The sequence below is a fragment of the Notamacropus eugenii genome, chromosome 4, assembly GCF_028372415.1.
Source record: "Notamacropus eugenii isolate mMacEug1 chromosome 4, mMacEug1.pri_v2, whole genome shotgun sequence".
NCBI lineage: Eukaryota > Metazoa > Chordata > Mammalia > Diprotodontia > Macropodidae > Notamacropus > Notamacropus eugenii.
The window spans coordinates 407,310,885-407,335,616 of record NC_092875.1 but is presented as its reverse complement, the minus strand read 5'-3'; the positions used below and the strand labels follow the sequence as shown (position 1 = coordinate 407,335,616).

The 24,732-nt window shown below is 38.9% G+C and overlaps 2 protein-coding genes and 1 long non-coding RNA gene across 3 annotated transcripts in view; 1 reads left to right on the top strand and 2 right to left on the bottom strand.

Annotated features, from left to right (window-relative positions):
• CDC20B (cell division cycle 20B) overlaps positions 1-4,281 on the bottom strand; it is a 42,191-nt gene extending 37,910 nt beyond the window's left edge. The window contains exons 1-2 of the mRNA XM_072606645.1: positions 3,820-4,281; positions 2,781-3,003 (exon numbers count right to left, since the gene is read on the bottom strand). Coding sequence (XP_072462746.1) covers positions 2,781-3,003; positions 3,820-3,873 — 277 coding nt within the window. The 5' untranslated portion in view covers positions 3,874-4,281. The remainder of the gene's footprint in view (positions 1-2,780; positions 3,004-3,819) is intronic.
• Positions 4,282-12,644: 8,363 nt separating this feature from the next.
• GPX8 (glutathione peroxidase 8 (putative)) lies at positions 12,645-19,163 on the top strand. Its single transcript, XM_072605631.1, has 3 exons — positions 12,645-13,405; positions 14,042-14,303; positions 18,507-19,163. The coding sequence occupies exons 1-3, from the start codon at positions 13,202-13,204 to the stop codon at positions 18,668-18,670; spliced, it is 630 nt and encodes a 209-aa protein (XP_072461732.1). The 5' UTR covers positions 12,645-13,201; the 3' UTR covers positions 18,671-19,163.
• LOC140501741 (uncharacterized) lies at positions 13,424-14,045 on the bottom strand. The gene is made up of 2 exons (XR_011966338.1): positions 13,921-14,045; positions 13,424-13,491 (listed from the first exon to the last, which is right to left on the bottom strand). It is a non-coding gene; the product is annotated as an uncharacterized lncRNA (long non-coding RNA).
• Positions 19,164-24,732: the final 5,569 nt, after the last annotated feature.

The following is a 24,732-nucleotide window of genomic DNA, read 5'->3' as shown; positions in this document are numbered from 1 at the left end:
CCCACTCCATTCCCAGAACCTCACAGATACTCCAAAACTGTTCTTTCCATGCTCACTACCCATTTTTTTAATCTCCAGCTCTTGCCCAAACTCCTTTTTTCCTTTTCTAAATCCACAGTATCTGACAAAGTTCCCAGTCTAGGCTTAAAGTCCCACAGGAGTCTAATGTCCTGGAGCTTTCTCCACTGAGTATGAGCTACCTTGTTTCAGGGGGAGCTGTCCCTATTACATAAACAAAGAACTACTTAGGAACATCATAAATCTTTCAAAAGCACCCTGGAGATCATCTCTTTGATCACTCCTGCTGTCTTATCTGTAGCTACACAGAACATCCCTTTCACCATTTAACTATTCAGAGTTATCTTTACTCTTAATATTATAGAAAAGTGCATTCATTCCCTTGTAGAAAGTCCTCTCTGCTCTCCATGTGCTCCACAATAGTGGGTGCTTCAATTCATTGTATTACATTAGTTAATTAATTTAAAATCTTGGCATAGGGACCCAAATTCAGGTTAGTAAAATCTAAAAGGAGGCCAGTGAGGATTCTGGGAAATCAATAATTTAAAAAAACCAAGTTTCCCAAACCACTGTGCAGACACAGACTTAGGGAAAGGAGCAAGCTTTTCTTATTGAAAAAGAGTAGCCTAAAGATCCTCCTCCTACCACAATAGCAAGGATATTGATAGCAATGATAATATTTCCTTCTATTAGCATTAATATACCAAATGAGTGCCTATAAAGTCATCAGCTCTCAAGAACTCTGTGACTGTCATAATCTTAGCTTCCTCCCCAAGTGAGAGGGTAAGAGTAAAGAGGCACCAAGCAATCCATTAGGCACTATCCATGAAGCCTAGAGGCTAGGAGAGTCTTTCATAAAAATTATTATTACATGGAATTTTAGTAGTTTAAAATTTTAATTGCCTTTTAAGTCAAGAGCTATAACAAGCTCAGGGCAACCTGAGCTTGACTCAGGGTGCTTACTTCCAATGGGGGCATACTTCCTTAAAATTTGTCCTCCACACCTGCAGCACCATCCCTCTCTCCCCTGCCCTGTACTAAAACCAAAGAATCCCATTACGGTCATACCCCTTTCCTGGTGCCCATCTTCCTCTACGGCCATGCCACCATTACCATAACTGATCAGAAATAATTGTCCATAGCATACTGCCAGGCCCTGGCCATGCAGGCTGTCAGGGACCAGCATCAGGTTTGGAAGGGTTAAGCAGCATGTTCTGGCTTTCCAGCAGCAGAGCAGGGTTACTATCCCTCCTCCCCACTTAACTCAATTTCTCCCAGATACCTGAATTCCTAGTTAAGTCTGTTTAGACCTTAAGGTCACTGAGCCTTGTTAACAGTGGTTGGAACCTATGTAGTGGATAAGCAAAGAAATGCCTGCTTCAGAAGGGAAAAACAATGGTCAAAATGAATTAAAGTCCAGGATTAACATTTATTTAGAGACCTGGATAGAAAAAAAAACGAAAAGGGGCTTGGAAAGTCTTTGAAGCATTGTTCTAGAGGAAGTCCATGCTTCTAAGATCCAATAGGTTGATACTAGAATTCCTGTCTGTCAAAATTGGGGCCAGCCCCCTTAGGGAAGTTCCCAATTCCAAGCCCTGCCTAATGTAAGGTCATAAGCATCTTCTCTCTTCCCCTCTTCATCCATCTCTCTGCTCTGCTTTCTTTCTTTCCTCTGCTCTTACCAATCTCGATTTTTTCTTTTCTTTCTGTTTCCTTCTCCCTCCTCTTTTTTTCTAACCTCATCTTGTCCTTTTCTTTCCTTTTCTTTCTCAGAATCATTTCTCTCTTTCTCTCTCTGTCTCTCTCTTCCTCCATTCTTCTCTCTCTTTCTCTCCTTCCCCCTCCCTTTATTCTCCCCTAGATGACAGGGTACCCCCCCCAAAAAAAATTTGCTCATTCCCACTCTCCTGACTGGTTCCAACCTTTTGAGGAAGGACAGTGGGGCAGGAGTCCCTGGCTAAGTACTCCAGACTATTGTCCTCTCTCCATGTATAGGGCCCATGATGGGGAGCTTTGATTAGAGACAGCGACAACCTGAATTCTAATTCAGCCACAGTGTATAGAACTTTCCAGTTACTTTCTTCCCTTACCCCACCCCAAGAAATTATAGGTAAACTAGAAATTAGACACTTGATTATTTCAACATCAGTGAATTTCCTTAGCCACCAAGGACTAGCAAATGAATCTCTTCCCAGAATGATAAAAACAATTTTCAAAACAAATCGAAAGCATCTTTTTAAGAGGCCATAGTGATTTAGAAGAGATCATATATCAAAGTAAGCCTAAGAGAAGTTTTCAAGTCAAATTATATTCTACTTGCACACTAAGCTGATGCTCCTACTCTTTGGAAATTTCTAATCATTTGGAATGGAAAGAGAAACACAGATGGGGTAAATACAAAATAACTCATATTTCGACAATTTGTGTGGAGCAGAAATAATACTAAATAAGGAGGGAGGGAGACACTTTCAAACTTAAAATGTAACCAAAAATTAAATTTAATTTCAAAAAAGAAACATCATTAAATTCAGTCACAAGACACGACTTAATAGGATCACGGTTCTAGTCCAGCACAGGGGAGAGAGGGATGGGGCTGCAGGAGTGGAGGACAAATGCTTACAGGACCTCTATTCCAATATCCCCCATTTTACAAATGAGGAACTTTGGACCTGTCTAAGTAAAAGACTTGTCCAAGGTTGTAAGTGACAGAATGCCCCTTCTTTTAAACCATTCAGAAATGGCCCACAGTATTATATTCTTACCAAGAATCATGTTCACTTCCTCCTGTGTTTTCTCCAACTCTGATCCAGAAGCATCCTTCTGATCGAGAGAATGATCCTCCCCAGAGTGAGCTCCACAATTTCCAGTGGAGACCTGCTGCCCTCTCGTGGTTATTGGACTACTAGCAACAGGCATCTCAGCTGTCTGTCTCTTCACAATATTGCTTTTGAACTTGGAGTATGTAGCATCAGTTGCATCTGATTCCTGTTTATCGAACAACATAATAACAAAGGGCTGTGACCTGTGGTCGCCCTAAATAAGTAAAAATAAAATATTTCTAAAAGAATGCTCAGTTTGTCTGACACAACATAGATTAACTGGTCTTAAATTACCAGAGTTCAAACAAGTCTCATACCACTATACTATTTCCAGGGACCTAAGTTTAAATTGCAGAAATCTCAGTAAAGTTTTTCCCAGGCATCCCCCTTCAGCCAACATTCTCTCAAATGCTTTGACCATACATCCTTAAGGGATTCTTCCCCCACCCCCTTGCAAGAAGCAGCTTCTGGTTGTAATTCAATCAAACATGTTATTATTTTATATTTATTGAGAATTGTCTGTTGTGTTGAAAACTCAGGTTCTTTATGTAACAGCAATAATAAAAGATATATACCAGCTCTCTTTCAAAAATTACATTGTGCCAACTTACTGCATTATCATGAGGCTCTGGAAATAATCATTTGAGTCCCGTAAGTTATATTGAAATTATGGCAAAGAACAGAAAATTAAGTGGTTTCCACTTTTTTTTAAGTGAGGGAAGAGCAGGAGGCCCACAGGCATTACACAATGCTCATGTGTTGGGACTTTTTGAGTATTAATCAGTTGTGCTGACTTTTTTTTTCTTTCTAAAGAAATATCATTTGTCATATGGGATAGAGGGATAGGAGGAAGAATATAAGGGATAACTACAGTAATATAAAAAACCAAAAATATCAACAAGTGGCACAGTAGATAGAATGCCTGGTCCTGGAGTCAGAAAGACTCATCTTCCTAAGTTTAAATCTGGCCATAGATACTTACAAGCTGTGTGACTCTGAGCAAGTCACTTGACCCTGTTTGCCTCAATTTCCCCATCTATAAAATGACATGGAGAAGGAAATGGCAAACCACTCCAGTATTTCTGCCAAAAAAAAATCATAATGGGTTTCAGACAACACTGAAAATACTGAACAACAACCAAAAAAAAAAAACAAGAAGAGGAGTCTATGGGAGGCGGGGGGAGAGGAGTGTAAGTTGTTGGTTTTTTTTCAAATGTTGCCAAAGAATTTCACGGTAAATGCCATACACCCAATGAAACAAAACCCAGATTCTAGATCCTAATGCTGCTGTCACTGCCTCCATCTGTTGCCCTAAACGTGATTGATAGAGCTAAAAGATCAAAATAAATAAAGACTCAAGGACTTTGAGGAAAATCGAGGAAATTGACTCCTCTTTTTTCTCCATCTTGCCCACCAAGGAGAATGAATGATCTTCAAAGTGGAAAGGATTTTTAAAAATCAGGAAATAAATGAAGCCCATAATAATATAAGAAATAACTGGAAACAACTAACTCCTTCAAACAAATTTAAGTGCCAGGCCTGTCCCAAAATGTTTTGCAAGAGTTCCAATCTCCATCACCTCAAAACAGCAAAACAATAACAATACCAAGCAAAATTTAAAAGCCCCCAAAAAGTGAAGGGAAAAAGAAAGGCTCACAAACAAAAAACCACAGTAAAAAAAATCTGAGACTGAAGAAAAAAGTAATTAAACAAACAAACAAAAAATCCGGATGATATTGAAAGGAATATTAAGGAATAAAAGATTGTGAAAAGAAATCTCAGAAGGGAATAATACTGTCCTAATTACAACCAACCTCATAAGTGAAATTCAAAATGCAAGAACTGGAGTGGCTGAGAAGTTTAATAAAAGACTTAAAGGAAAGGATAAGGAGCAAAATCTTAAACAAAAATTCAAAAAGACCAACCAGGTAATCAATAGTTCAGAACAGATAGCAGGAAACCGGTAGATAAACCAGATAAATCTGACAAAAAGAACAGCAGACAGAATGCAAAAATACAGAGATGTCACAAGAAATAGCAACTTCATTAGACAGCAAAATCTGAAGAATGTTTAACCAAAGTAATTGATCTTGAAGACAGGAATTAAGAAGAAAAAAAATGATAAGGCAAAGAACCTGAATGTCACAGTTCAGGAATCATACAAGAAAATGTCCTCATCATATAGAATTAGAGGACAAAGTGGACATCAACAGAATCCACAGGATACTAAAAGACAAGAGCCAAATTAACTCACCCAGGAATGTAATCACAAAGGGTTAGAATAAACAAAAGGGCTTTGCAAGTTTCCAGGAGGAACTAGTGTTCTCAGAGAATACTGGTTCAAATCATTGACACTACTCTTTGATGAGGAGCAGCTAGGTGGCCCACTGGATAGAACACCCAGCCTATAATAGGAAGACTTTTATCTTCCTGAGTTCAAGTCTGACCTGAGAGGCTTACTAGTTGTGTGACTCTAGGCAAGTCACTTAATACTATTTGCCTCAGTTTCTCAGTTTATAAATTGAGATACATAAATGAGCCAGAGAAGAAAATGGCAAACCACTCCAATATCTTTGTCAATAAAATCCCAAACAGGGTTACAAAAACTCAGACATGACTGAAAAGTAACTGAACAACAACACTCTTTGATGAAAAGAAATAAAAGACTAGAATGTTATTTATATTCCAAAAAGAAAAGGAAAATAGCTTACACCATAGGATAACTTGTCTTTTGGACCTGAGGAAATGTGAAAGAAAACAGACCTTTGGCAATTTGGCTTACTTTCGCCTTCCTCTTGAGAAAGCCAGAGTTGAGCAAGTTTGAACAATAGACAAAGGAGACTTAAAGATAAAACACTTGCACATAAAATGAAAAGGCCAGGTAGCCTAAGTCTCGTCGTTTACATGGTACAATAAGGAGATAGTCTTTGGGGAGTATTTAGAAGTCCTACTTCATCTAAGGATATTGGAGGGAACAAAGAGAAAACAGGCTCTGCTGATCAGACAGAAGTACCCTAGAGAAAAGAAAGAGGGGAGAGGGAGATGAAGTGATAAACATTTCTTGAAAGCAAGGTGTCATCCTAGCAATGAGAGGAGGGGATTAGGAAAATGGAGTATCAAGAATCAAGCTCTGACCTAGACTAAGCAAGGATAAAGGATGTAAAAGATAAAGATTTGATTTTTCAAACCTATCAGGCTGGGCATGGTGGCCCCACCTGTAATCCCTGCTCCTGGGTTGGGGGTGGGGGGACTGACTGAGTTCCCAAGATCTGAGCTGCAGTAGGGCTGGAGTGGACTGGGTGTCCTGAATAAGTCTGGCACCACTGAGGTGAGGCCCCAGGAATGGAGCATCATCAGGCTCTGACTCAAGAGATACAAATGGGCTCAGGTCAGATACACAGCAAGTCAAAGCTTCAATGCCAATCAGCAGACAGAGAGGGCCTGTGAGTGTTCCTGCACTTCCAGACTGGGAAAGACACTAGGGAGGCCCAGTCCTCATGGAAAAACAAAGAAGATTTCAGTAAAAGCAGCGTTAAGGGATCTGAAACCAGGGGGAGCAAAACAGATGTGCATCTTTGTCTGAGAATGAACATGCAACTTCTTCAACCGAAACAAGCAACAGGGGATGAGGGATGAATAGGATTTGAGGAGGTTAGGGAACTACAGTAATTAAATATGAGTAAATAGCATGACCCAAATAAAAAAATTAACTTAGTCTTAAGTTATGTTAATGTGAGAGAGGTTCCAGAACCACTATACAGTGTACACAGCTGGAGTCAGATCATATCTGTAGAGTTATGTTCCATTCGGGTGCACCATTTTAAGAAGGACACTGACAAGCCTGTCTAGAGGAAGGCAACCAGAACATGAGGACTTCTGAGACCAGGGAATGGGCATCAAGATGGAGAAACTGGAGATGTTTAGCCTGAAAAAGAGAAAGTTTGTGGAGGAGAAGTGGTCACAATAGCTGTTTTCAAGTGTTTTATTAGTCATAATGTAGAAGATAGAATGGTTCTGTTTAGTTGGCCCCAAAGGATGGAGTCAGGATCACTGGATGAAAGTTGCAGAGTCCCACTTGAAGTAAGGGACATCCTATCAAACAGGTCAGTGGGCTGCTTCAGGATAATCTGGGTTTCCCTTCCCTAGAAGAGTTGAAGCCCAATAACCACACCTTATAGAAAGCATTCCTGTTTAGATTCAGGTTGGATTAGGTGGCCCTATAGCTAGAAGAGCCAGTGGAGTCCAAAGAGGACAGCGATTTGCCCAAGGCTACATAGGGACTAAGCCGTGGAGTCCAATTCTGTGGCTCTCTGATGGGCCATCTTGCAAAGTAATACATTCTCTGTCACTGGAGGTGTTGGAGCAGACACTACATTACTCACAACATAATTTTGCAACCTGTAATGTTTAGTCTTCGTTGAATTTGACATATGTCTTATTTAATTTTGTAAAGAGAGTCTAGGTGAGGGTCAGAATTATTTGGATTAACAGCTCAAATTGATTCAAAAATGCTGCTCAGCCTCCCCCTTCACTGTGTACATCGTGAGAGGGTCCCGAGGGACATGCCTTCCCACTAGATTATACCATTTCATTCTGCCGTGTTTTTACACTTTGGATGCAGGATCTCCCTTGGAGGAAATGCCTATCGCATAGTTTGGAATGACTCAAGTATTTATTAATAGAGAGGAAGAGGAAGATGAGAAAAACAAGACAAAGAAGGGAAAAAGGATGGATGGCTCGATACCCTACGCAAATCTGCTTGACTTGTTTACCTTTAAAGTTCACATTACATTGACACTAAATCAGGAGGAATTTGGAGTACGCTGGCCAAAAAATAAATAGAATGGAACCTAGAGAGAGGGTAAAAATAAGGTCAGGAAATAACAAAATGAAACAACTGGGAAAATAGAAACAAATATATCTGGTGATAAATAATCTGGCACACATATTCGGGGGGGGAGACCTGGAAATGCCAGGAAAGGCAAAGAAGTGATGCTAAAGTCTTTCCACTAGAGTATACAGTGGAGATAAAATTAACAGAGATGATCCAATACGCTCTCAACCATCGCCTCCCAAGTGGCCCACCATCCAAAAAGTATGAACATACCCAGAAGGAAATATTTATGATTCACTATAATAGAATTCATCTAGTACATTGTTCATAAAAATATTTAATAACCATCATTACAGCTAATGCATTTCTGGTTTTTTCTGTCTGTCTCTTGGTCTCTGTCGCTCTCTGTCTCCCTGTTTCTTTCTGTCTCTCTGTCTCTATCTGTCTCTTTCTCTTTCTCTCTCTATCTCTCTAAGTAGCACAATTAAGTAAATGTTTGAATAAAAGGCAATAAATCAGTTCCATAGGGGGTAAGGAGACTAAGAAGACTACTGTGAAGAGTATAATTGGGTCTCTGAACTGTCTCTTGGCCTCTTTTGCTACAAAAAATTTTAAACTTAATATCTCAATTTCATTTTAAATTCAAATGAGAAGACCAAAGTATCTCAATAACATTTTAAACTAAAATATGAACACTTGAAATGGTCAGTACCATCACATAGTTTTCCCTCCTCAGCCAGAAACTTCAGGTTCATTTACGCATCGCTGTTGACTTTGCTATGCACAACATCCAATGCCAAACTACCATTTTTGCCTTTACAGCACTGCCAAAATCTCTCCTTCTGTGCCTAAACTACTTCCCTACCAGTGTCCATCTTGAGCTGACTCCTCCAACCTTTTGACTGTTCACCTTGCAGGTCTTAGCAGTCATTTCCCACAACACTAGAGTTCAGAATCACACCTTCTGTTTCAAGATTACTCCACACTCACCCTCACCAGCCATGGTTCCTCCTTCTGACCTTTCCACTCATCTCAGGAAATCTACGTATAGTGAAATCTACCAGTTCATTATAAACCAACATATATTGATTGCTCTGTCCTGATTTTCTTCTTTCCTCTCCTTTGCTAACTTATTGATCCATTTCTGTTCTTTCTGTCACCCAATTGTGGGCAATCTATTCAAAGTTATATCCATGTCTGTCTTCTCTTTTTCTCTCTGAACTTGCTTTCTTGGCAATTGTGTCTACTCCCAAGGCTTCCATTATCACTACCATATGGATGATTCCCAAATATCTCTGCCCAGACCTCACCTCTCAGCTTCAGTCCAGAAATTCCAATTATCCATTGGACAGACTTCTCCACTTGTGTGTCCTGCTGATGCCTCAAGCTCAACATGATAAAAAAAAATTAACTCCATGTTTCATCATTGTATCATAGATCTAGAATTGGAAGGAACTTCAGAGACCATCTGGTCTAGTTCTCTCTTCTTGCAAATAAGGATACTGAAGCCTATCATTCTCCCAGTCCAATCAGGCTCAAAACATGAAATGTATATTAGACTCTTCACTCTCCTCTACTATTCACATCCTATCAGTTGCTAAGCCCTGTTTATTCTACTTCTATAATACCTCTAACATTCTGAACATTAGTTTTTTGACTGTCATATCATGTTATTACTTCATTGAGTTTGAAATTCATTAAAGTCCCAAGATTTTGTTATGCAAGTTGTTGTTCATCCACGCTTCCTCAGACACAGACTTCTAAAGTGTCATTTTTTTAACCCAAATGTGACTTCACACTTATTACATTAACTTTCATGTTACTGGATTTGGCCTATCTGTCAAAATTCTGACTTTGACATCCAGTATTTAAACTCTCCCTTCCAGTCTCATGCCATCAAAAAATTTGATAAGCATGACAACTATTCTTTCCTCCAAAGTATTGAAGTCAAAGATGATGAAAGTCATTGATAAAAATGCATTTTTCAAGACCACCCTCTAAGCTGACATTAATTTGTTAATTATTATTGAATACCACTATTCAAAAAGTTCCAAATCCAACTAACTTTACTAACTGATCTTATATCAATATCTATATAACTATAACTTGTCTACTTGGGGAAAAAAAGGATACTAGCAAATGCTCTGCTCAAACCAAAGTATATTATGTCTGTGGAAATCCATGGTCTACCAATCTAGTAATCCTGACAAAAAGTTGTAATGATATTTCACATATTCCTGATAAAGGCATGCTAACTCTTGGTTATCATTGATTCCCTTTCTATGCCCTCAAAAACCATCTCTTTAACATTTCATTCTAGAATTTGCCCAAAATCAAAACTAAGTTGACAATAATCCACCTCTCTTGTTATTCTTAGTTTAACACGCACACACACACACATAAAAACAAACAATTTTTTTTCAGCACCCTGGCATGTGGTAGACCTCCTAATGCTTTCTTACTTTTCTGAGATTTCAACTCCCTGTTAACCATCTTTATTCTACCCTTTCAAGACAAAAAGGTTGTTCTCTTTGGCAGAAAAAAAAAACAGAAGCAAAATAAGATTTGGGTAGTTGAGTCTCATTGGAATCATTTGTGTTTGTCATCCCAGTTCCACCCTTGAGAGTACTTCATTATTACTATTAGACCTTGCAGTTCTTGCCATCATTTCTCTGATGGCATGGTTTTCTTCGTCTACGAAGGACAAACATAACCTTCTATAGACCTTGTAGAATTTTCTACCATGAGATCCTACCTATGTACTATCTGAATTCTTTAAAAGACAGTGCCCCGAAATCTAGGGTAGGCACCTAGGTGTCACAGTGGATAAAGTGCCAGTCTGCAAGTCAGGCAGACTTCAAATCTGGCCTCAGACATCTATTAGCTGTGTGATCCTAGGCAAGTCATTTAACCGTGTTGCCTCAGTTTCCTCATCTGTAAAATGAGCTGGAGAAGGAGATGGCAAACCACTCCCATATCTCTGCCAAGAAAACCCCAAATAGGGTCACAAAGAATCAGACATGACTGAAACAACTGAACAACCATGACAAAGTCTGGGGCAGGCATCATACTGTGGCCAGCTTTCCCCTCCTTGTCTATCTATCACAAACTTTAAGATACATAGACACTTCCTGCCAAGATTCCTGGAGGAGTGGGGGAGGAGATTAGACCTGATTCAGTCCAGTCTGGTGGCTCAGGTTCAGGATCAAAACAAAATGAGACAGTCTAGACCATTTGACACTTAACCACAGCATGGAAAAGACACTCAGCAAGGATACTCAGCAAGGATACAGCAAGGATTTAAACTTCAGATAAATACAGCCCTCCTTGTCTACATCCAGAATTAAATTATTATTTAAGCATGTCAAGAATATATCTTTGCTTTTAGTAACAAAAAAGAAAAGATTCTAACAGCCATCTAGATAGTTGAAGTCAACCAATACCACTGTGCTGTGATGCCATATGCCAAGCTTATTATCTGCTTCCCAAACTTATCAATCATTTCCTCCTTCAGGCCCAATATATTACTTTGACCACACCATCCTATTTTTGTCTATATTTAACTTCATTTTATTGCTTTTCACGATGCTTCCTCTCTCTAGTTCAGATTTCTTTATACAAGCATAACTTCTTGATATACTTATCCAATCTGCCATTTTTGAATAGTCAAATTCCAGTCATATGTCATATTTTAATGCCACTTATTATTAAGAATACCTACGAATAGAATACCTCCTTTTATCAATATTTATATTTTACCTTATTTATCACCAATACTTATGTATAGACAGCTAAGGTCATGAATTCTCATTACGGAATGGCTAAACAAATTTTAGTACACGAATATAATGAAATATAACTGTTCCATATGAAACAATGGGTATCAAAAATTCAGAGTGTGAGAAGATTTATATTAATTGATTCACTGAGAAGTAAGCAGAACCAGGAAAACAATATATACTCTAGCTACAATAATGTAAATTGAAAGAACAAAAAAAGGAGGAAATTATGACCAAGCTTGGCTCCAGAGAAGAGATAAGACAATTAACCCCTCCTATTTTTGCAAATATAGGGGACAATGGAAATGAAACATGAACTATACTGTCAGATGGTTCATATGTTATTAGTTCTGCTGGGCTACTTTTTCTCTTTTTCACTCTTTATTATAAGGGATGACTCACAAGGATGATATAAAAACAAGAGATATCAATGAACATTTTAAATAAATTAAAAAAAGGAAAAATAGAATTTGTCTCCACTCGAATCATAAGTGGGTAATTGTCATTGCTTAGACTGTCCATCATATCTCAGGTATATTTCCTAGAAAGATAATATTCTGCCTCCTTCATATCTGGTGATTATTTGCCATTGAGAGTCACTCTCCACCACAACTTATCTCTCCCTCCTCTGATCAGTATTAGATGGCCTTCCTTCTAATGGCATTTTTGAATTCTCAACATACTTATACAGAAATCTTTGACCACTGAGCTTTTCATGTGCACGATCCTTCGTGCCTACACCAGACTCTCAGTGTCATTTCTGCCTACTGAAATTCTTCTCCATCTCAAGCCCCAATGCAGGTGTTACTGTAACCCCTTCTTTTTTGACTTTCTGGATACTCTAACTCACATTAAACTCATCCATATACTTTTCATACCCCCTTACAAGATTGTAAGTAATTAGAGGGCAAAGATCATTATTTTTCATTTTTGTAACCAGAGCCTACAAGGGCACCTTGAACATAGTTGATGCTAAATAATTTTTCATTGAGTTAAATGTAATGGGATTATTTTTGTATGTAACAAAATGAAGTGGAGGTGGATTATAAACACTAACCCTTTGAGAAGCTGAGATAAAGGGCTATAAAGGATTTTAACATGGATAACATTTTAACACGTTTTTAAAATTTTGAGTTCCAAAATCTCTCCCTTCCCCTCTCCTTGAGAAGGCACGCAATCCGTTATGTCTTTTTTTTCATCAATTTATTTCTCCACACAGAAGTCTAGAGAACGTTTGGGGTTTGGGTTTTTTTGGTTTGTTTTGTGTGTATCAGAATCCTGGCTTCCCCATTTTAAATCCCAAGGATCTCATTCAATCCCTACGACATCAGGCCGCCCAGCACATCCCTCCGCCTCTTAGGAAGTCCTTCCTCAGCCCCAACGGTAGGAGGGGAGCTGACCGGATGCCCCCTCGGGTCCCTTTCAGCTCCACGCCCTACCGTCCTCCTCCACTCACGCCGGGGCCTCGGAGGGGCTTTCGAGCTGCTGCAGCGCCATCTACTGGCGGAATGTTCTGACTTCTTTTGAGAGCAAGGGGGACAATTACAAGTTAGGGGCCTGTCCGTTCCCGGCTTCTCGTCGTGTCACCGCCGAAGCCCCTCCAGCAGCCTCCTCCCGTGCCCTCCGGACCGAGCGGAGCTGCGGCACCCTTGGCTGCTTTGGCGAGGCCGCGGCCGGGGCGGCGGCCGGCCTAGGGTTTGGGCTCCTCCTCCCACTGCAGGCCTGCCGACGCCGCCCGCGAGCCCCGCAAAATGGAGCCTCTGGCCGCGACCCCATTGAAATGCTCCGTCCCCAAGGCCAGGGTGATCGCGGTCTTGTTGTCCATGGCCCTGTGCTCCGGGACCTTGTTCCTGCTGCAGCTGAGATACCTGAAGCCAAAAATCCAAGACTTTTATTCTTTCGAAGTGAAGGACTCCAGGGGAAGGACTGTTTCTCTGGAAAAGTACAGGGGCAAAGTGAGTAGCGTCTTGTGGTTTTCGTTTAGATGCCTTTCCAGATACTTTGTATCCTCTTTGCAGAATCCACGTCTTAACTTTACATCCTGTAATAGTAACACTTGGTTAGGAGGGATTGATGGATTTAGTTACTACTAAGGCGTTACCCAGGGGGAACTCTCAGTACACGTCCCTTTAACCCCTAAGGAAAGCAAGATTTGAAATAATGTCACAAGCCAAATAAAGTTCGGTTCTCTTTTTTTTCATTTTCTGGATGTTAAAAGAAACCTCTTGTTTGTGTTAATGCTTTGGATCATTTAGGGATTAATGGGGGGGAGGGTAGGTAGGGATGGGGATGGAGATAGGAATATATGACTTAATAGTTTTTATATGAAAATGCAGGTACAACAAAAAAAAAAGTTACGTATATCACTAAAACTTTAAAGTTTCTCCTTTTCTGCACTCCCAAGGTTTCTTAACCAGTGATATAATGCTATTAAGTCCTAGCACTGTTACGTTGTTTTATAAATATTTACGAAGAAATGTAATGGAACCAAAGAGGAGCTGCTTTGTTCGAAGTTGTTTTTGTTCTTTGAACTTGCAGTTTTTATGAAAATATGTTTCACCCTCTGGTTGGCCTTTCTCTTTTTCCCGGAGGCATCACTGATTGTAAACGTGGCCAGTAACTGCCAGCACACAGACAGGAATTACTTAGCCCTGCAGGAACTGCACCGAGAGTTCGGATCCTTCCACTTCAACGTCCTGGCTTTCCCGTGCAATCAGTTTGGAGAATCGGAGCCCCGCCCCAGCCACGAAATAGAAGCTTTTGTGAAATCCAACTATGGAGTAACCTTCCCCGTTTTCCACAAGATTAAGATTCTAGGATCTGAAGGAGACCCTGCATTTAGATTCCTTATTGGTAAATATCTTCCTCACTTGTTATGTTTTCTAATTGGCTTTCATTTTTGAGATTAAACCCCTCTGCTTCCAGACCTTAATTTTCTGTTTTTCATTTCAGAAATGTTTCATTAACAAAGTCTTACAAAACAATCATCTCATCTTCTGTGCTTTGCAAACCGTAAAAGTACTTTGTAAACAGTAAAGTCCTATGTAAATGTGAGTTCATATTATTATACTTAAATATTTTAAGGATCCTTCACTTCATTTATATAATTACTCTGTTGACAAATGTAGATACTTGCACACAGTATTTATGAATTGCCATAGTCTCCTAAATTCACCCCCCGATGGCCAAGAAAGTAACCCCCAAACTTAGCTATGCAAGTCCTCAGACAAACAAAAACACGGTTCATCTTTAACTTGGTAGTTCCTTTACAATTTGTACAGCTATTAGCAAAGGTTTTTTTATGAAATACATTTATTTCATCAAAGCTGTCACCGTGCAAATCCTTATTAGCCTAATTTTACACAGGATTTATTCAGCCCAGAGTCACCTCCACAACATAGGGAGGCACTGAAGAAAGTCTTTAGTGGGGCATTGTTATTACTAATAACAATTCTTAGCAAGTTTTCTTTCCCCAAAATTAGTGCTTCGTTTTCTTTGGTAGTGCAAGATCTGATCCAATGTAAATTGCAGTTTAATTCAGAAGCATTGCTATGGCTACGTAACATATTTCATGAAAGATTTCATCTTGCAAATTCTTATTAGCATAACTTCATAAAGCATAATATGGAAATACCTCATTGTTCTCTTTGCATACCTCTAAATAATGTTGATGAGAAAGGAAACTCATTGATAATTTTCCTGCCAGCTATGAAAGCCTGTTTCAAGGCTACCTTCAAGTTTGGCTATCTTTAAAAGCTTGCTAGATTCAAAGTAAAATAACCTTCGTGCTTGAATTACCCAGTTCCATATCATAACATTTTCGCTACGAATCCTTGCAACTTTAAGCACCACTGATCCACATTATGAAGAAAGTAAAAGTTCTCTGTACTCTTCCATGGCCAGGTAAGACCTATCCCTTTTAGTGACGTTATATGAAGCAGCTGGAAAAACTTACGTAGGACCTGACATCCTAAAAAGCAAACATAATGACTATCTAGCAGTGTAGATAAAAGAGGCACTGTGAGCCCTATTAGTATTCAATTATTGGTTGTAACCCTCAAAATATATATACACAGTGTCTATTCCAGTAAATGGGAACTGCCCCAACTCAATAAGCATTTTTTTCTGCTGACACTTACTATATATGAGGCCCTGTGTTAATTGTTCAGGATGAATTGACAAAAATGAGTCTCTACCCTCCAGGTGCTTACATTCTTCTAGCAAGGCCACTTCAGAGGCTAATGCAATAGTCCAGACAAGGACTGATGACATGTATACCTTATTTAGCATTTATTGAGTTTATATTCCATGCAAAGCACTGTTAGGCACTTTGGAAGATATAAAGATGAACCATAAATTGTCCTTGCTTTCAAGAAGCTGACAACCCATTGACTGCCATTTCTTTGATACTATCTTCTGTTAACACTGTGCTCCCATGTTTCTCCTTCTAGTCTTCTAATCATTTCTTCCATGTCTCTTTTTCTAGCTCCTCCTTTTCCTTCTATCCCCAAAACTTGAACCTCCACTGATGAGCTCATGTACTCCCTAGGATTGTTATCAACTCCACATGGATGGCTCCCAAGTCTATAATTTTCCACTTACTCCTAGACATTTCCCATCTGGACATGCTACCAGAACCTCAGACTTGACAAATATAAAACTAAATACTCATCCCTTTGCTCCCAAAACCTACAGCTCCTTTTAGCTTCCTTATTTTACAGTAATGACACCACTACTCTCCTAGTTATATCGCCTCTCAACTGAAGAACTATCATCGACATCCTAACTGATCTTAATTCTAGCGTCTCCCCATTCAATTGTCCTATCACTGCACCTTCCTTCACCCTGTTTGTGTGATTCTCTTGACTCCTTAGCCAGGCATTCAGAGCTCTCTAGAGCCCGACTCCAGCCTCCTTTGCTGTCCATAGTTCATAGCTCTTGTCTTCACAAATGCTATATTCTAACCAGACTGCCTTGCTCATTTCCCCTCTTCTTGCCCAGCTCTATCACCTGGATTGGACTCTTTTCCCTAGAAATCTTTGCCTGTGAAAATCCTTCAGGCCCAGCTTAGGCACTACTTCTCGTAGGAATTTTTTTCCAAAATTCTCCCTGCTGGAAGTAGTTTCTCCCTCAACACATCTCTTACTGCATCTTTGACCTCTCCTTGTACTCACTATATTCTAATTCATATTATAGTTATTTATGTATGACTTCTATCCTCTGCAAAATTACGAACTCTTGAAGCACAGTAACTGTGTGATGTCCAGTTTTATCTTGATATCACCGATGCCAGCACAGGGCCTAGCACACAGCACATAATGCATGTTTGTTAAATTGACACTAAATTAAATATAAGAGAAAGCTAATGGTGTTACGCACTAAGAAGTTTAAGCAAAGAATTATGGAAGCATAGAAAAGGAAAAGATCACATCTGGCTTGGGGAATCAGGACAGGCTTCATAAAGGAGGTTAATATTTTAACTGGACCTTTAAGGATAGATGGAATTCCAATAACTAAGTCAAGGGAAGTAGATAAAACAAAGATCCAGAGCTAAACAAATATAGGATATCTTCGAGGAATGATGAAGTAGTTCAGTTTTGCTGAACATCAGGTGCATGAGGGGAAGTGTTAAGAGTTGGAACAGTGGATTGGGGCTACATCACCGTGCGCTAGAATGGATTTTATTCCATAAGTAATGGGGAACCATTTAAATCAGGGAAATTATGTCTCAGAAAGATTAATCTGGCCTAGTAGGAATGGCAGTGGAAAGGAGGAAATAGATGCAAGAGATCTTTATTTAGTTACCTGCCACTGCTGACTTTATTAATAATTTCTAATTTATTTGTTTACTATATCCATGTAACACTCAAAGTCTAATATTCATTTTTGTGTTTGCAGATCAACAACCTCCATTTGCAACCCGAATCTTAGAATTAGTTCTCTCATTTTCATGTGAGAATTACTGTAATATCTTTTTTCCTATTATTATTCAAGTTAATTTCTGAAATTCCATTGTCTCTAAAGTCTTTCCCTCAAAGAATTTAGCAACTTGTGTTGATTTAAGGTTTTCTTTGAAGTCCAGCAAAGTTCTGAGAGCAAATAAGTGTCAAAACTTCAGATGCAAATAAGAACTGGGTCCTTTGAGCAGGATAGGCCTAGATAAAGCAGCATCTTAGCTAGGAGCTCCTTGCATAGTGAAAAGATTTTTGCCACAAACTGTTGTATTATGCTTTGAAACCTTTTCCGTCATGGAAATTTTTCCATTCCTCAAGCTAATTTTAAACTATGTTAACTGAAATATGTTCTTCAGTGCAATTTTTATTTGGTTCTTCTCGTTAGAAATGTCTCTTCATATGTTGCCTCTTTCCTAAGTTAGTCAGTTAGGTGGGCACAAATGAAACACATCCATAAGTTTAAACTGAACACCAAATAACTTGAAATAAATGGCATTAAAAGGCAACAATTCCTTTCCTACCTTAACAAAGAGCCACCTTTAAAAAAATTTATTATATACATGTAATTCTTCAGTTTTTGTAGTTATTGTATTCTTTAATATTTGAAGCAATTATATACTAAGTATTCAAATTAAGCCACAAATTATTAAAGCATCATTTTATCCATTAAAATGAAGTAAAGGAATAAGGTTAAAAATGTTTCTATTTAAATGTATTTTTCCAAAATGAACTGTTCCACTCCACCCCTTAGCAGATCTATAGAAAATCATTCCTACAACCAGATCTTTACATTTCAACTTTTTCCTAAAAGAGTTTGACTAACATTATTACACACTCCATTTCTGATTCCTAAGACCTCATTTAGGCAGTATTTAGTTTTTAGGGCTCTTTGCAACTTCTAATTATCCTGTATCAACTTTCGAATATAAACTCCTTGAGAGAAAACGTTTTCATTTTGTCTTTGTAGGTACAGTATCTAGCACAGTGTCTTACATATGGGTTTGCTGAGTTGAAATGAATTCAGCAGAAATTATGCCCAAAATTAAGTTGAAGATTTTAGTTTACACTGAAATTATGCTAATTTATCTGATTATTTTTTTAGATTCATCGAAGAAGGAGCCAAGGTGGAATTTTTGGAAATATCTTGTCAATCCTGAGGGTAAAGTTGTGAAATTCTGGAGACCTGATGAGTCCTTGGAAGCCATCAGACCCGATGTAGCAGCTTTGGTTAGACAAATCATCATTAAAAAGAAAGAAGACCTTTGAAAATGTCATTAAGCATGTGAATCTAATGCAACAATGAGAGCATAAAAATGTCTAAATGACATTTTAATCATTCCAACAATTCTGGAATCCCATTAAATATGGTCCAGAAGGGTGGCATCTCTTAAATAAGTGCCTAGGAGGTTACTCTCTCTCCTGCCCCTCCTCCCATAAAGAGATTATTTAGGCTGGAGATAAAGTCAAAATTAAATATACCAAGAACTCATCAAAAGCTGAAAATTCAGAATACTTCATCACCAAAGCTCACTACTGCCCATTTAACAAACATGAAATTTTTTGATGCTTGTTACTGACAGATTAAATACTAACTATCCCAGAATGCTATGTAAGGACAATTACATTTGAACGACAAATAACTAAAAATTTTGTATGGTCAATATTAGCAGAAAAGGGGTCCTGAGGTACTGTAGAGCATAAGATCAATGTGCAGTCTTATGCATATTCAGATTTGTAAATAAAATTTTTATAAGTAGAACTCCTCTGACATCTTTTATTCAGTCACTTCTGACTCTTTGTGACCCCAGTTGAGGTTTTCTTGGCAAAGATACTGGAATGATTTATCATTTCTCCAGCTCATTTTATGGATAAGGAAACTGAGGCAAACAGGGTTAAGTGACTTGCCCAGGGTCACACAGCTAGTAAGTGTCTGAGGCTAAATTTGAACTCAGGAAAATTAGTCTTCCTGAATCCAGGCCCAGCACTCCATCAGCTGAGCCACCTAGCCATCCTTTTGATATCCTGGTGCATTTTATTATTTTGACAAAGTTGTCTCTTAAAATTTTTATATCATGCTATTTAGGAACTTTCTAAATTTTAGTAAATTATTAGTCATTTCCTCATATTTCCCTAAAGTTTATCTAATTCCACAAATGGTGCTTATGTCCAGTCTATAGCTTGGATTTGAAGAAAGTAAATACTAACTGAAAATTATGTCCAGATGTATGTGTAATTATTCAAAGCAACTAGTTGTGATTGATTATTTCTTTTAAGGATGCACTGACCACTTGGCAAGTAATTCATTGCTTGAAGCTTGGTCATTTTGATGGGAAGGAATGAGAGAGAGGTTGGACTCAATCCCCAAAAGGTTATAATGGTGGCAGAATAATGTGGGGAACTGCAATTATTATAGAAGCCGTAAGATGGCAGTTCAAAAGTCTGCATGATTTTTCCTCCCAAAGCATAATTTATAAATTTTGTCAGTCACATAATAGTCATGTTCTAACCAAGTAATCTACCCCTAAAAGTAAGGCAGCCTTTCTAATTATGTCTTCCTATGAAATCAAGGGAGCAATGAGGTGGGATTAATAGCCAAAGGGTGATTTAAAATTTGGCTAAGACAGAGAAGGTCAGCTTCCATTTTTTTCTGGTTTGGCTCTCTATCATAAAGCATGTCCTCACTTATGAAGGTGAGGATCGTTGGTAAGATGGAGGTAGTTCTGCCGCCCTACCATTAAGCTACTGTTCTGGGTTCAGGTGCAGAGGCAGAAAAGATTCCAGGATTCAGTTCTAAACTATTTTGAAACTAAAGTTCTTAAAAGGGCATACCTAGAAATATCTGCAGAAGCACACCAACATGTCTTTAACTACCTAGGCTTGCATAATAAGATTTGTTTTTACAAAGTTTCCATTAAACATCAAGACTTTAGGAGGTTTTTTTTGTTTTGTTTTAAAAAAGACTCAGAGGCAGCATGTTATAATAGAAGCAGCAGTCTAAATGATAGGTTTCTTAAGGACAGAAACTTTCTTTATATCCGACCTTGTCTGTCTGGAAAGAGTCCAGGAGACCTGGATCCCACGCTCAGCTCTGCCACTTTTTTGTTACGTGATTCTGGACAATCATTTAACCTTTCTGGGACTCAAATTTCCTAATCTCTGGTTTGGACCAAACTCTCTGAAGCCCCTCCCCAGGCTGTCTCGATGAATTTGACAATAATGATGTTTGAGGCATGAAAATAAGATCAAACGCTAAAATGGAAGTCTTTTTTCTTTAATATTTTATTTTTTCCAGTTATATAATCTTCATTTTTTTACAATTTTGAGTTCCAAATTATCTCCCACCTTCTTTCCTCGATCCTTTCATTGAAAAGGCAAGCAATTCAATAAAGGTCATATATGTGCAGTCATGCAAAACATTTTCACATTAGTCATGTGAAAGAGAACATACACATATAACAAAAAAAAAAAGTAAAGTGAAAAAAGTATGCCTTCATCTGCATCTACATTTATGGAACTCTTTCAGAAGAGTACAGTGGTTTACCATCCTACCCAATGTATTATAGTTTGTCCCTACATGAAGACTGTCTGCAGTGGGATAGAGGATGGGGATAGGGACTGGACCAGTGCTTTCACTAGGAAAAGGAACTCCCAGGTGAGAAAATTCCCTCTACCAATGCAGACTGGCACTTTCTTTGAAACCTACAGACTTGGAGAGGTGCCTAGAGGCCCAAGAGGTTGTGCCCCGGGGCATGCAGCCAATATATTTCAATGGTTGACTTTGAAGCTAGGCTCCTCCTGCTTTCAAGGATAGCATGCTATCTCACTTCATGATGGTACCAGTCACTTCCATGTGCAGTGAGATAACATTTAAATTCCAAGGTTCTCAAAAGAATTGAGTTCTGTTCCAGGAAGTAAGGCCAAAACAGTCCTACCTTGTACTGCATGTCAATGTCTTTTCTTGTGTCACACAGACACACACACGCAGACACATGCAGACACACACACACACACACACACTCACACACTGTCCTCCCAGACAATTACCCTTGCTCTCATTCATTTCTTTCCATTCCAGTGTCAATGCAATGGTTACCCAATTCAATAACACACTATTCTCCACCTTCAAATCTCTCTCCCTGCTTCTTTCTCCTGCACCTTCTTTGCACAATCTCAGCCCCTCATTAGGCCCACCATCTTGCCTCAGCCACTCATATTCACTTACTGCTGAACAGAGCTGGAGGAAGTCACACAACAGTACTGAGCACATGATGAATGCGTTATCCCACTTCAAACAGGCCCTCAGTGTTGCAAAGCTAACCTTCTATTCCTCCCTGATACCCTGCCTCTCTCACCACAGAAACTATTCCAGACCTTCACATCTCTCACATTCCCTGTTCTCCTTCCAGATGACAACTTGCCTCTAAGTTTGCTGTAAAAATTGAGACTATTAGACATGAGCTCTATCTTTTCCCCTTCCAGTCTTTAAATACTTTAACATCATCCCCAACTCGCTCCTTTACCCTATACTCCCGCACAATGAAGTGGTCATTTCCCTTGCCAATGCTAAGCCCTCCATACTTGCCCTTGATCCGATCCCTTCCCATCATTCCCAGCACATTATCACTTCAATCATCCCTGCCTTTCTAACCTTCAACCTCTTCCTGTCTACTGGTTTCTCCCCTACAGCTTTCAAATATGCCCTATGTCTTAAGCCCCAGTCCTGGAAAAATTTCACTAAATCCTTCATTCACTCAAGCTGTCATCTTCTATTTCTCCTCCTTTTCTCAGCCAAACTCCTAGAAGAAGCTACGTACAATTGTTGCCCCTACTTTGTCTCTTCCTCAGCCCTCTGTAATCTTTTAGCCTCATTCAGCTGAACCTGCTCCACAAAGTTACCAATGATCTCTTAATTGCCAAATCTAATGGTGCTTTCTATCTTTATCCTTTTCATCCTGTCTCCTGCATTTGATGCCGCTGACGACCCTCTCCTACTCTTTGATCTTTTCTTTTCTTTCTCACTGCAGTCTCCACTATTCCTCCTATCTATCAAATCACTCCTTCTTAAAGGCTCATTATCCTTTTCACAGTCCCTAATTCTGAATGCTCCAAGTATTCTGCCCTGTGCCCTCCTCTCTCTGTACACTTTTTCTTGGGTGACCTCATTAGTTCCCATGGATTGGATCATCATCTCTATGCAGAAGATGAAGAGATCTATATATCCAGTCCCAGTCTCTCCTTGAGTCTCATTCCCACATCACCAATTGCCTCTTGCATACTTAAAAAATGTATGTCCTGCATGTAGGTCAAACTCAACATATTTCAAATAGAACTCATTACCTCACCAACCAAAAACCTACCCCTCTTCCAAACTTCCCAATTTGTCAAAAGCAACACCATTTCTCCAATTTCCTAAATTCATAATCTGAATATTATCCAAGACTCTCACCTCACGTATCTAATCAGTTTCCAAACCTGCCATTTCAACCTCCATAGCATCTCTCCCATCCAACCTTTTCTCTCATACCACCCACCACCTTAGTTCAGACCTTAATCACCTCTCAACTAGATTATTATATTAACCTCAAGTCTCTCCCCCACTCCACTCATCCTACACAATGCTACACTTTTCTTATGACCACATCATTCCCCAAATCAATAAATTCTTATAGCTCCGTGTTACTACTAGGATAAAAAATGTTTAGTTTTTAAAAACCTAGTCCTAACCTTTCTTTGTAGCTTCATTGTACATTATTCCCCATTCTGCACACTGTGATCCAGCCAAACTGACCTCCTCTCAACTCTTCACTTCATTTCTTATCTCCTTACCTCTGCATTGGCCATATCCATGACTGGAATACACTAATTCCTGACTTGTGTCTCAAAAAATATTCTACCTTTCTTTTTTCAAGTCATGAATCAACACTGTCTTCTACATGGGCCTTGTTTGATGCCCCCAACTATCCTTTCTTCCACTTTTTAATTGCCTTGCATTTATCTGTATTTATTCACTACTTAGTGTCTACCATGACACATATTAGGTGGTTATTAAATGCTTAGTGGTTGCTTCTGTATACCAGGAAAGTATTCCTATACTTTATGGGCAATTAAGAATTCTTTTTGCATTTTTATGAGGGAAAGCAGGAAACCTCACCTCTAAGTAGGGATGTACTAACTTGGATGTACTGAACCAGAGAGTATGTAACAAACTGAAATTGTTAGGAACCTCCAAGTTATGCTGGTCATAGCAGTTTGGCCCACTCACAACTCACAACGTGAAAAGTAGAAAAGGTTACATCCTTCTTAAGTTAAGCATACCAAACATCACTACCATATGAACACTCAGAAAGCAAGAAAACTGGCTATCTGAATGTTCTGGATTGCTGCCTAAATGGAAGAAGAACACCAGAAGAAATTGTCTCTTTTCTTTGAGCTAAGAATGCTACACAAAGTTAAAATTCCCCTGTGATGAAAGATGAACATAGTAAAACCCAAAGTACCTTTAATCAGGGTTAAGAAAAAGTATTTCTTCATTAGCCCTAATATAAATATTCTAAGTGCTCTAAACAATTTGCTTAAACCTGCCCTGATGAAGGAATATGTGGAAATATGGAAGTGTATGCAGTTGCTGTAATTATGAAAAACAGCTAACTAACAATACACTGCCCAATCACCACACACATATACTAAGACCAGTCTTTGGTTTTTCTGCCAGATCAAACAAAAAACAATCTTTGCAACTCAAAAAAGAAAAAGAAAAAGAAAATGGCCATGTAGACGAAGAACAGGTATATGTTGTTCTAAAAGAACCCCAAACTCATTTTATTATATTAAATTGTAAATAAATAAATTGTAATACAGTAAATGGTTCACATGGACACCATAATTTTTCTATATCATATTGACAACTAAAAAATTAAAAGTATGAACATTTGTTTATGTCATGGCAGATGCAATAGGACAGCAGTTGCATAGTAGCTGGTACATTCAGATATTCAACCAGCTAACAATACACTGCCATCCCATCACAACCATATAACCAATGATTTTCAAAGTCTTCTTGTTGATTTCACTGAGAAAGATGAACTAGTCCAGGAGCAAGTGGCAGGGTGGTTGTGACTGCTGAACTGAACCCAAGCAGCCAGCTTACAGCACACTGCCTACCTGACCCAGGGAATGGGGACAGTACACGGAGCAGAAAGCTCTCTCGTCTTAGAGCCAAAGGACCTTAGTTGTAGTGCTGACTTGCTATTTCCTATCTTTGTGTCTGTGGGCAAGTCTCTCGCCCATTCTGGGCTTCTACTTCTCATCCACAAAATGGGGATAATACT